The 13,252-nt window shown below is 45.4% G+C and overlaps 1 protein-coding gene across 2 annotated transcripts in view; it reads left to right on the forward strand.

The window, feature by feature from the left end:
- LOC144390253 (protein NLRC3-like) overlaps positions 1–13,252 on the forward strand; it is an 80,019-nt gene that overhangs the window by 8,340 nt on the left and 58,427 nt on the right. Inside the window, exons 7-11 of one of the 2 annotated variants that reach the window (XM_078096712.1) lie at positions 42–1,845; positions 1,937–2,110; positions 2,469–2,642; positions 9,518–9,564; positions 9,709–10,962. The exons of the other annotated variant lie outside the window; for it this stretch is intronic. Of the exons in view, the coding sequence (XP_077952838.1) occupies positions 42–1,845; positions 1,937–2,110; positions 2,469–2,642; positions 9,518–9,564; positions 9,709–10,313 (2,804 nt within the window). The 3' untranslated portion in view covers positions 10,314–10,962. Of the gene's footprint in view, positions 1–41; positions 1,846–1,936; positions 2,111–2,468; positions 2,643–9,517; positions 9,565–9,708; positions 10,963–13,252 lie in introns of those variants that run through there. 2 annotated transcript variants of the gene reach the window in all.

The following is a 13,252-nucleotide window of genomic DNA, read 5'->3' on the forward strand; positions in this document are numbered from 1 at the left end:
TGTTCTTTGACTCATGGATCTTCTTTGTTGTCTTCATCCAGGACTTCATGCTGAAGTTTGTCAGCGTGAACTCAAATCCGACCTGAAGAAGAAGTTCCAGTGTGTGTTTGAGGGGATCGCTAAAGCAGGAAACCCAACCCTTCTGAATGAGATCTACACAGAGCTCTACATCACAGAGGGAGGGACTGCAGAGGTCAATGAAGAACATGAGGTCAGACAGATTGAAACAGCATCCAGAAGACCAGCCAGACCAGAAACAACCATCAGACAAGAAGACCTCCTCAAAGCCTCAGCTGGAGGAGAGGAACCAATCAGAACAGTGATGACTAAGGGAGTGGCTGGCATCGGGAAAACAGTCTTAACACAGAAGTTCACTCTGGACTGGGCTGAAGACAAAGACCACCAGGACATACAGTTCACATTTCCATTCACCTTCAGGGAGCTGAATGTGCTGAGAGAGAAGAAGTTCAGCTTGGTGGGACTTGTTCATCACTTCTTCAGTGAAACCAGAGCAGCAGGAATCTGCAGGTTTGAAGAGTTCCAGGTTGTGTTCATCTTTGACGGTCTGGATGAGTGTCGACTTTCTCTGGACTTCCACAACAATGAGATCCTGACTGATGTCACAGAGTCGGCCTCAGTGGATGTGCTCCTCACAAACCTCATCAGGGGGAAGCTGCTTCCCTCTGCTCGCCTCTGGATAACCACACGACCTGCAGCGGCCAATCAGATCCCTCCTGAGTGTGTTGGCATGGTGACAGAGGTCAGAGGGTTCACTGACCCCCAGAAGGAAGAGTACTTCAGGAAGAGGTCCAGAGATGAGGAGCAGGCCAGCAGGATCATCTCTCACATCAAGACCTCACGAAGCCTCCACATCATGTGCCACATCCCAGTCTTCTGCTGGATCACTGCTACAGTTCTGGAGGAGGTGTTGAAGACCAGAGAGGGAGGAGAGCTGCCCAAGACCCTGACTGAGATGTACATCCACTTCCTGGTGGTTCAGTCCAAAGTGAAGAAGGTCAAGTACGATGGAGGAGCTGAGACGGATCCACACTGGAGTCCAAAGAGCAGGAAGATGATCGAGTCTCTGGGAAAACTGGCCTTTCATCAGCTGCAGAAAGGCAACCTGATCTTCTATGAATCCGACCTGACAGAGTGTGGCATCGATATCAGAGCAGCCTCAGTGTACTCAGGAGTGTTCACTCAGATCTTTAGAGAGGAGAGAGGACTGTACCAGGACAATGTGTTCTGCTTTGTCCATCTGAGTGTTCAGGAGTTTCTGGCTGCTCTTCATGTGCATCTGACCTTCTTCAGCTCTGGTGTCAATCTGCTGTCAGAAGAACAAACAACCTCCCTGTTGTCTAAAGTCTTTAGAGACAAACCTAAACCAAAGCGTCTCTACCAGAGTGCTGTGGACAAGGCCTTACAGAGTCCTAATGGACACCTGGACTTGTTCCTCCGCTTCCTCCTGGGTCTTTCCCTGGAGGCCAATCAGACTCTCTTACGAGGTCTGCTGACGCAGACAGGAAGTCGCTCAAAGACCAATCAGAGAACAGTTCAGTACATCAAGGAGAAGATCAGTGAGAATGTGTCTCCAGAGAAAAGCATCAATCTGTTCCACTGTCTGAATGAACTGAATGATGGTTCTCTAGTGGAGGGGATCCAACAGTCCCTTAGATCAGGACGTCTCTCTACAGAAGAACTGTCTCCTTCTCAGTGGTCCGCTCTGGTCTTCATCTTACTGTCATCAGAAGAAGATCCGGAGGTGTTTGACCTGAGGAAATACTCTGCTTCAGAGAAGGCTCTTCTGAGGCTGCTGCCAGTGGTCAAAGCCTCCAACAAAGTTCTGTAAGTACACAGAGAGTTAGATTCATGCATCATAACTTAAATATGCTGCAATCTTTTATACTTACTGCTTCTTCTTCATCCCTCTCTTCAGACTGAGTGGCTGTAACCTCTCAGAGAGAAGCTGTGACGCTCTGTCCTCAGTTCTCAGCTCCCAGTCCTCTAGTCTGAGAGAGCTGGATCTGAGTAACAACCACCTGCAAGATTCAGGAGTGAAGCTGCTGTCTGCTGGATTGAAGAGTCCGCACTGTGATCTGGAGACTCTCAGGTCAGGATTCAATTAATGTCCACTTGGTGTCTTTATTTACATCAATGGTACATTTCTGACTTTCATAGCTTTCTGCTTCCATGATTTAAATCAAATATGTATTTTCCAAATATTTTCAGGGAAATGTGTTTAATTTTTTTTGACAATTTTCCAATGTAAATATTTGAAATTATAGAGTTAGTAGTAATGTTATCAGGTTGTTGACATTAGTGGGTGTTTAGTTGTGACTGGAAACCAGTCAGTAACCATGTTAATGTGACCCCTCTGTACCTGATAGTATCTCAGTACTGCAGTGACCTTTCAGTCCTCACAGCTCCCTCAGATCATGTGACATGTGTCTTATTCTGTGGGTCTGCAGGCTGTCAGGCTGTCTGATCACAGAGGAAGGCTGTGCTTCTCTGGCCTCAGCTCTGAGCTCCAACCCCTCCCACCTGAGAGAGCTGGACCTGAGCTACAATCATCCAGGAGACTCAGGAGTGAAGCTGCTGTCTGCTGGTCTGGAGGATCCTCATTGGAGACTGGAGACTCTCAGGTATGAAGAGGCGTCAGTCTGATAGAGGAGGTAGAGCTGGAAACCTTTTCTCTGTCCCACTGTCAGCCTGGTTAATAAGACCCTGACACACCAAGCTGACCTCAAACTACCAGAGACTCATTAAACTGTTTGTGTCCCACATGAGACCATCGCCACAGACAGAAGTAGTGAGGAACAGTAGCCAGGATGAGCCTGAACAGGGAGGAAGGTGATGAAAGCCTTGTTTCTCTGGAGCTTTGTCTTGTCTCCACGTTATAAGAGAGGACAGTGTCTCCTGACACGTTGACGGCATCATGGTGGGTTGATATGAGTCAACGTGGTCACGCTGCAGGTTTGTGGGCTCTTAACAACTCAAACAACACTTGGATGTTTAGATGCTGGTCCCCTGCCTCCAGTGTGTGTTTGTCCTTTAGTCCAGACATTATTATTAAGAGACAAACAGTCAAAGAAACAATCTGTTCAAAGCGTCTTGATGGATCATCACAGGAGGAACGTTTGGTGTTTTAAAGGAGATCAGCTTCACCTGCTTTTGGTGCTTTGCACTGAGAGACGGTTCCCTGGATGATAAGAGTGGACTTGTTGAAGCTACAGGGGACAGTCGGCCACAGACGCTCAGTGAAGAACCAACAGCTGATGGTGGACCTGGAATTAGTATCAACTATATCGTAGAAATGAACAGAACATACCAAAAACACCCTATCCAGATATATGTTGCCATCCGGATGGAGTGAATGTGATTGTTGTTGGATGAGAAGTGTTGGGAGCGGCTAGGGGGTCGTATTAGGTTACTAGCAAATGAGGAACTAACTTATGGACATTAATAGAATTATTAATAATCACTAAGATACTTATCAGAATGAATAAATAACGGGGCACCACCCTGAGCTAACAGGGACCAATAACCAAAACTATAAATCAAGTCTCATAATTGATATTCACTCCTTGAGAGTGAAGATGTTGGAAGGATTTAAGTTCGAGCACTGGCGATGTATGTCAACGGTCACCACCATATAAATGCACAAGTAAACACAGGAAAACGGTTCTTTAAAGTATAACAGGGTTTATTAACTCACAGGAACACCGATCAAGATCACCTATAACTGCAACCAACAATCCCCATAACACTTATTTTAAACCTACTCACTAAACAAGCAATCAAAACCAGAGTGTGTGTGTGTGTGTGTGTGTGTGTGTGTGTGTGTGTGTGTGAGCACAGAGGGGGGTGAGAGAGAGAGAGGGGGGGAGACGAGGGGGGTGCAGGGAAGGAACGGCGGTGCGGTTGCGCGCAACAACAAGCGGAGTGCCGGTTATCACACTAGGGGGCGAGCGAGAGCAGCGGGGCGGAAGTGAGACCGTTAAATCAAACCACCGAGGAAGACGGGAACGTTAAACAGTGTAATACGACTACTGGACGCGAGGGGCGAGCGAGAGCGAAATGCAGGAAGTGTTCCACGTATTAAAGCAGGGGGGTCCAAACTTTTTTCACTGAGGGCCACAGACAGAAAAATATGTGAAAGGTTGAGCCGCTCACTAAAGTTAAGGTATATCACCTCTAGTGTATTAACAGTAATACAAATCAATCAATCAAATGTAGGTAAATTATTATTAATAATTGAATAAACTTAAAGAAAAAAAAGTGCATAAATCACATCTCTCCATTAATGGGTTTTCATTTTTTTTACAAAAAGGGTTGGCAGCTCATCCTCAGATTGCTTCTTCGTCAGGATGGGGACCCCCTTCACAGCCCTGTATAAAAAGGGAAGGCTTTATTTAACCTACTTATGCAAATAATTCATCAGCTAACGTGTTTTAGAAAATCAACTTTAATTGACTGCATTCATTAAGTAATTGGGCTTTTGAACACATGAATACTGTGTAATATATTTGAACTCGCCTACAATGGGAACAGTGTTGCACTTAATGGGAGCAGTGATGCTGCTCTGGACTGAAGGACGGCTGGCAGGTCACGAGTAAGTTTGCTGGTTGAGATGTGAAGGACATCACAGAGACGGCTGTCGCTCATTTTGGTTCTCAATCTGCTTTTGTTCAGAGTTAACAGAGAAAATGTTTGCTCGCATATGTATGTTGTGCCAAACAGACTGGTCATTCTTTTTGCGTGGCGTCGCATCAGAGGAAACTTGGCCTTTTCCAAGCTCCGGTAGAAGTCGGGTAGGAGAGGAGCTGCATCTCGATGAGTTCTAATTGCAGACTCTCTTCCACTTCTTCTGCATCCAGCAGGAAGGGAGTTGAGAACAGCTTGATTTCTTTCTCAATGACAGAAACATCTTGGAAGCGCTGATTGAATTGTGTCATAAGAGTTGTGATCACAGAAACATATTTCCCCTTTTTAGCAGAGAGGTCGGCCTTTGGATGAGCACGTTTGATTTTGGACAGCGTAGGGAAGTGCGCAAGGTTGAAGTTGCGTAGTTGTGTCTCAAAAAGACGAAGCTTCGCACAGAAAGTTGTGGTACAAGCTGGTCTTTGCCTTGTAGGCTCTTGTTCAGTGAGTTCAGATGAGCAGTAAGATCAACTAGAAAGGCAATAAGGGAATAAAACCGCTTCAGCACGGAGCCGCGACTAAGCCAGCGCACGTCACAATGATAGAGTACGTCCCCGTATTCAGCATCGACATCAGATAGGAAAGCTTAATTCTCTGTGGTAGAGCCCTCGTGCTCGAATTATGTTGACAGTTTTCACAACTGTGGTCATCAAATCGCCAAGCTGGACTGTCTTGGCACAGAGAGCTTCTTGGTGGATGATACAGTGCAATTTTACAGCCTCGCCTCCACTCTCTGGCACCTTGGCGCACACCATAGATGCCATTCCTTTGGGCTCGCCTGTCATAGCGGGAGCCCCGTCTGTTGCAACTCCACACAGCTCGTCCCATTTAAGTTCCATCTTCTCAATTGCACCTGACGCGGCTTCAAAAATGTCCTCACCCGTTGTTGTGCCCTTTAGACTCCGAAGATCAAGCAACTCCTCCGTGATGCAAAAGTCATCGTCAACTCCCCGCAAAGAAATGAACAGTTGTGCGGCGTCTGTTGCATCTTTCATCACATGCAATGGAGTAAAAGTCAAAAGCACAAGCTTTATGTGACACTTGATTCTGTACGTTAGCTGACAAGTCTTCGATTCAACGCACAATTGTGTTTGTGGACATGCTCACGTTGTTGAATTCCTGCATCTTTTCCGGGCACATTATTCCAGCGACTTTAATGAGGCACTGTTTGACCAAGTCAGCGTCTGAGAAAGCTTTCCCGCGGCGCGCTATGAGTTGAGCTACCTCATAGCTAGCTATTGTAGCGTTTTCTTGTGTGTTGTTAGCAGGGTAAAAGTACTGTTGTTGAGCCTGCAGGTTAGCTGCCATGTGCTGGACTTTGTCCTCTCGCTCAGCAGCAGTGTAGGACGTGAAGGTCGGATGCTTGGTTTCGTAGTGTCGTCGTACATTGGACTCTTTCATCACTGCAACCGTTTCATTGCAAATCAAACAGACACACTTCTCCTTGACTTCTTTGAAGAAATATTCATTTTCCCACCGTGTTTGAAATGTTCTGCATTCACTTGCTATCTTGCGTTTCTTTGCTTCTGCCATTTTGTTCTTCGCGGAAATTTTTTATTTAATATTTTTTTTTTTGGAAAAGCTGCATTAGGACTGCAGCTAGTGAGTAATGCTACGCTATCTGTTGCTAGGGACTACGGCTTGGACGAAGGAGGGGGGGGATACTTAGACGCGGCGCGAGGAGATTCTGTCCCGCGACCAGCGGAACGTAGATCAGCAACGTGAATCAGGATGGTCGGATCCATGTGTGTGCAGTTACAGAACCAACGATGTGGCTGGCGATACGAAATGAAACCACAGGCAAACGGATCTCACGGCGGAGACCCGGGAAAAGAAAAGAAAATAAGGAACTATTCTGACCATGAAATCATTCAGCAGCGTAACACAGTTGGCGCTTTCACTCTCTTACAGCAAACGTATCACAGCATCAGATCAACAGGGGACATTACGACATTTGCAGGTACACATTCAAACATAAATCAAAGGTAGCGGATTCGTTGATCCGGACTCTATCGTACCACGTTATGACTGAACAAATCAAATAAACATCAAGTTCATATCAACACGCTAAATTAGTCTGCCCAGAAAACCAGTGTTACTGTTTGATGGGCGTTGGTCATCAGCTTCCAGCTGACTGAGGACAGTTGAGCTCCGCGTAGGGAAACTCAGTGGATGAAGGCGATTTCGGCCGTGGGGTCCGAACTTCTCGTTGGGAACAGAGGCGGCGGGGGGTCAGAGAGCAGCTGTCTCTCCGGTCCTCTGGAGTCAACAGGAATGAAATCAAAAGGGAAAAGGAAGCGGGACGTAGTGGAGCGCGAGTCTTGAGTTCGTCCAGCGAGATTAAGACTGAAACTTGGGAATTGGAGGGAAAGAAACCAAACAACGTTGTGTTGTCTCAATCTGTCACTAACGGGACGTCAGGCGAAAGAGATCGATCCTTTGGCGCAATCTCTTCTTATGACCTTGAGGTCCATAAATAAATGTCACTGTCCTCGGCCAATGGGAGCGCTCGGTGTTCTTTGGTACGTCCTCTTTTTATGGCCAAGAGGGTCTGGAGAGCTGCAGGGGTCCTGTTACCAGCCCCTGGCATCAGGCCATGGGGGACCCCTATATGTTTGTGTTCTTCCTTTGTCCTCAGTGAAGAAACACGTGGTGAGGTTCATTAGCAGGGTGGAGGCCCAACAGAAGTATGAACATTTAGCATCCAGACACCCGATTGGTTTTCTCCGCCATGCGCCTGCAGATCAGAGCGACGGCGGGTGTGAAAAGTGGTCGGTGGAAGGATCCTTTGTCAGAAGCCACAAGCCGATCTCAGTTGGTATTTAGCGACATGGACCCTCCTCCTCCTCCTCATGCAGATTCCATGTAACGTTACATGAAGACCTTCATGACCATGAGTTTGTTGTTTTCTACCTTTATGGAGAATCTGCCACAACACAGCGACTTGCAAGTAGCGCAGCGCCTTAAATAAAGTCGCGTGTGTCTTTATGCGGCTTTAGAAATTAACACAAAGGGATTCTGTATTTGCTCATAAAGTCTGAAAAACGGCTTATTTGGCCGATGTTTTGATAAGCGACCGAAGCCAGTTCAGTGTTTCCATCATTATAACAGGGGTGCCCCCCCATGAAGTAGTACAACGGGGAGACACTGCAGTCCACCTGATCAATGGGACAACGTGGACGTCCTCCGACTCGCCTCATTCAGCCTCACTGGAAAATGGCTTCTGCTTTTATGTGTTACAGTTGTGTGATAAAGTGTTTGCTGCCTTCCTGATTCCTCATTTCTTTCATGTTCAGGCATGAAAATCCCTCACCTTTTTTGGGGGGGGGGTATGGCAGCAAATCACTGTCAAAATTCCAGAGCGCAAATCAGGTTGATGCGCGTAAATCAAACATCCGCGAGCAAATAAATAAATATATAAATACATAAATATCTCTCGTGAGACGGACTTTTGAACGTGAACTTCGTTGCTCGCGAGGAGAATCTCTGCTCGTGCTCGAAGGAGTTTTCTACGCGCTCGCTGTTGTTCTTTCTGACAGTAAGGGGGCGGAGCCAGTCACCATGGTCTCTACACCTGATTGGTTACAAACCCTGTCTTTGGATTGGCTGGAGTGATGCATTCACACAACTATAGAAGCCCATTTCCGCACTGAAGAAAGGGGATAGAAAGTCTAAATTATGAGATAAAACGTTGTGAAAACACAAACGCCACCTTTATGTAACCGTAGTGGAGCGTAGATGACAACCAGCTACAAGCATCATTTACCATCATTACCGGCACATTAAGACCGATGCGTCCAGCTGAAGACATTCAGTCACTTGAATATCCAGAAGAATATGGAAGAGATTCCACTGACAAGTGCTACAGGCGGAATATGTGGGGGGACGGTTACAGGCCAGTGGCTTTCTATTCAGAATGTTGGTCCCTGGGACAAAACCAGCTGAAAACCCCTAGAGGGGAAACATCCTTCTCACCTTTTTCACCCGTGACCCGTTTTCATGCCTGCATGTCACACTTAAATGTTTCAGATCATCAAACTAATGTAAATATTAGACACAGATAACGCAAGTAAACACAAAATGCAGTTTGTATTATTAAGGGGAGAAAAGAATCCAAACCTAAATGGCCCTGTGTGAAAAAGTGATGAAAACATAAATGAAGTGAGGTTCATCACATCTTTGGAAAGCCCAGTTCCATTTCTCCAGCCACAGCCGTTCTCAATCTAGAAATCACTTAAATAGGAGCTGCCTGACAAAGTGAAGTAGACCACAAGATCCTCACAAGCGAGACATCAGGCTGCGATCCAAAGACATTCAGGAACAAATGAGGAACAAAGTCATTGAGATCCATCAGTGTGGAAAAGGTGACAAAGCCATTTGTAAAGTTTTGGGACTCCAGCGAACCACAGGGAGAGACATTGTCCACAAATGGGGACAACATGGAAACATGCACATTGTGTGAATACTGAATGGTCTGTATCTGCTTTATCTTTATGAAACAGTTTAATGTGAATGTTCCTTTGCACACGTCCCATGAAGCTTGATCTGTAGCATGACGTCATTTCTCCCGTTTGAATTCACATCTGGTGAAAGTACAGTGACAGGTCCATTTCTTATTTGTTATCCATTCATCTTCTTCATGAATATATTCCAGCACCTCGTCGCTGTGTGACGCCTGACTGACAGTCTGTGGTCGTCTGTAAGTAGTGGTAGAAGAAGAAGAGGTGCTCCATGTGGACATGAAGGACAAAGCTGTGTGTGAGAGTGATGTAATGTCCATGTCTCCATGCTGCTCTGACCCCCCTCCTCCTTTCAGGGTGGAGCCTGATGGAGTCCGATGGTTGAGACCAGGTCTGAGGAAGTGTAAGTGTGCTTTGATTCATGAAGATTCAACCATCTTCACACTGTGACATCACTCATTCACCTCTGTGACGTCATCATCAACGTGTCAGTAGATGAACACATGATTAATAACTGCAGCTGTATTGTGTCTTGTTCTCTCATCAGATTCCTGTGAACTCACAATCGACACAAACACAGCAAACAAAAGACTCAAACTGTCTGACAACAACAGTAAGGTGATACATGTGATGGAGGATCAGTCATATCCTGATCATCCAGACAGATTTGACTCCGATCCTCAGCTGCTGTGTAGAACTGGTCTGACTGGTCGCTGTTACTGGGAGGTCGAGTGGAGAGGAGACGTTGATGTATCAGTGAGTTACAGAGGAATCAGGAGGAAAGGAGACAGTAGAGACTGTGTGTTTGGATGCAATGATCAGTCCTGGAGTCTGAGATGCTCTGATGGAGGTTACTATGTCCTTCACAATAAGACAGTAACACCCATCATCACCTCCTCCTCCTCCTCCTCCTCCTCCTCCTCCCCCTCTGGTAGAGTAGCAGTGTATGTGGACTGTCCTGCTGGCTCTCTGTCCTTCTACAGAGTCTCCTCTGACACACTGATCCACCTCCACACCTTCAGCACCACATTCACTGAACCTCTTTATCCTGGGTTCTTGTTCTGGTCTTATGGTTCCTCAGTGTCTCTGTGTCCTCTTCAGGAGGGAGAGTCTCCTCCTGGTGGAGAACCTTCCTCTCTGCTCACCACATAGTTCAGTCTGTACAGCTGATGGTGGTTCATGTGGGTGTAGATGCAGGTGGAGCAGGTGAGGGGTACCTGAGCTGGTCTGGACTCTGGGGGGTCCACAGCTCTCTGGGACTCAGATGGAAGTGTGAAAGAGCTCAGCTTAATGCTGCTGTGCTCCTTCAATCAATAGATGATCATTTAGATATTGGCTCCTAATTAGGCTTTAATCTTCATCTTTATGTGTTCAAGAAGACATTTTATAAGACGCTCTTTCATCTGTCCCCCCATATGAGACAAATGTGTCCTTATGTGTGTGTGTGCGCTTCATCAGCAATAATAAAAACAAGGTGAAGAAGGAAAATATGAACGTGTAATTCTTTTTGAGCCCATTTTAACTTCAAATCTTTCTAAATCTGTTGAGTGAAATCAAATCTAATTTCACATAATCAGGTTTGTTTTGAACAAGAAGCTTTTTAATGGTTCAGCAAACCTCTCAAGGAAATATTGAATATGCGTTACTTGTGTTTTTATTCCCTATAATGTCATTTACAACATTTACTCCATGTGTTACTTTAACAGAAATAGAATTGTTTGACTCTAATGTTAATAAATGACTTTTATTGGAAACAACTGTACATGTTTAAACAGGCCATCAAATAAAGATGCTTTCAACACGCTGTATTATTTCTTTTGACATGAAATACTCTGATCCTTTTTAAAGATGCTGTACTATTGACTTTGTACTATTTCCTCCATAATATCTGTATTTATTCTACAGCCCTGTTGCTGTGTCAATAGCACAGAGGAAACATTGGTGGTGCAGCATGTTGAAGAAGGAAGTGAGTAAATAAAGAAATGAGTAATGAATAAGTTGCTTTATTAACCTTATTAACCTTCACGCAGAGCCGTCTCACAACAACACAAACTACTGAGCTCGCTACTTCAGGTGCAACTTGAAGCTTTCATTCTGCACCAAATATCACACTTAAGTCACCAACAAAAACACACAAAGCACAAGCACACATTTGATAACAGGGTGGAGTTTATCTCCTCACAAAGTGGAGTATTGAAAGTGTTAAATGGGATTTCCCGCCAAAATAAAAGACAAACAGCAGCAAACGCATGAGGACCGTCACCGACTACTTCCTGGCTCCCTGATGGGAAGCTTCCGGATGCTGGTTTGCAACGTTCTTTAAGAGTTAAAGGTAACTGACCTTTAAAGGCCGACTAACCTGTGGGATCCATCTCTCATGGATATGTAGGTTTGTGCATCCTGCTGCTCCTTCACTGCACTATATTCTGTAGTGATGCTTTTACACTGATTATCCAACTTGATGTAATGCCTTTGGTACATCTGCTCATCCAGATGTGCAACGGCAGGGAAAGGCCAATCTATGGATGTAAACCAAAGTCGGTGTCTGGTGAGGCTGTGGTGCAGAACTTCAGCCTGTGCATCACGGCTCAGCTAACCGGCTCTCTGCTGTTTCCTGTCAATAAGCATCCAAACTGAAAGAACTCATTCCCCATGTGGGCCTGAGTTCCACAGTGAGTCCGTGCATCTGAAGCTCAGTCAATCAGCAAGTGTGACATGTGGGGAACAAAGAAGTTAGTGACAATACTACAGGCAGCCTGAATGTAGAACTTCTGGATGATCCTCCTTCCTCCAGCACATGAAGCAGCTGCAGAGTTACAAACATGAGTGTGAAAGGAAGGCCACACGTGTGCCTGTTTGCTGTGAAGGAGAGATGTTCAGGCCAGGAGATAACGTACAATATGGGGATTCTTGTTGGCCGTGGCGCTCAATGGTGCCTTTATGTTCCCTTTTATTCCCCATATGTGTGTTTTTACAAGTTAACCGGCCCTTAAAGTCCCAGTAAAAGTGAAGCAGAGCCATTTGACCTTCTGTATTTAGCTGCTCCAACAGCAGAAGATGCTTTGGGTGCATTTTGTGTCAATCATGTGAGTTAGAAAGTATTCTTCTTTCACACACGAGACGCTACATGTGGCTCATTGGGAGAATACAGTAGTACACGACTGTCTCACATTCACTTTATACTTCTCCACACTGGAGGACAAACAGAAGCTGATGGCGTGTTTCTACCCGTCAGAGGACACTTCTGTCTTTTCAGGGTGTCTCAGAAAAAGTCAAAAATCTCAAAGCTTTTCCTGGCAATGGAGAAAGGATCTCTTGGAAGAAGGAAAATCTCTTGAGGAGATTGAGATTGAAGGCATCTACCAGATTTATGAACTTTATTGGTTATTTTAAAAATGGTTACAAAGAGAATTACAGGAAGATAAATTCAACAACCAAGCAGTGTGACGGGGTGAGAGTGCTCATCAAACATGCTTTTCTTTAGATGAAGTGGAACCAGACGTCCAAGAGTTGGAGACGAATTGGAGATGATGAAGATCGAGACGATGACGACGATGATGTTGATGAAGATGGAAATGGTGAAACGTCTCATCCTGTCCATGGATTAAGAGCTATGTAATGAACATGTGGTCTTCTAGTGTCCATTAGTACAACATGTGAGATTGGACTCTGGAGCATACATACCAGACCATACTGGAGAAGATGGTGCTTCTCTGTCAAGCCATCGTTGGTAACATCAGAATAATGAAGTGAATTCTTATTCAGCTCCACCATGAGATGTTTTGTTGAGGGACACATGAGTAAAGGGCGACAGGGAGAAAGACCAGGCCATGTCCATCTCTGAGACCTGGTATGCCGTTAAAGACCACGGCACCAACTACTGCAACATCTACGAGCTCATCCAAGGTACTACAGAGTTATTAGACCCCTTGGGGGTGATAAAGGATGACTTTACCTGATATGAAGTGAACACTGCAAACACAAGCTTCTTTGATCGTAGCATTGTCCCAGTCTGCCCGTTTAAAGCCACAGACGTCGTCTATTTTTTTGAAAAGGATGAGATCCTGCAGGAATCCTAAAAAACTTGAGTC

The sequence above is a fragment of the Gasterosteus aculeatus genome, chromosome 21 (genome assembly GCF_964276395.1).
Source record: "Gasterosteus aculeatus chromosome 21, fGasAcu3.hap1.1, whole genome shotgun sequence".
In the NCBI taxonomy this organism is placed as follows: domain Eukaryota; kingdom Metazoa; phylum Chordata; class Actinopteri; order Perciformes; family Gasterosteidae; genus Gasterosteus; species Gasterosteus aculeatus.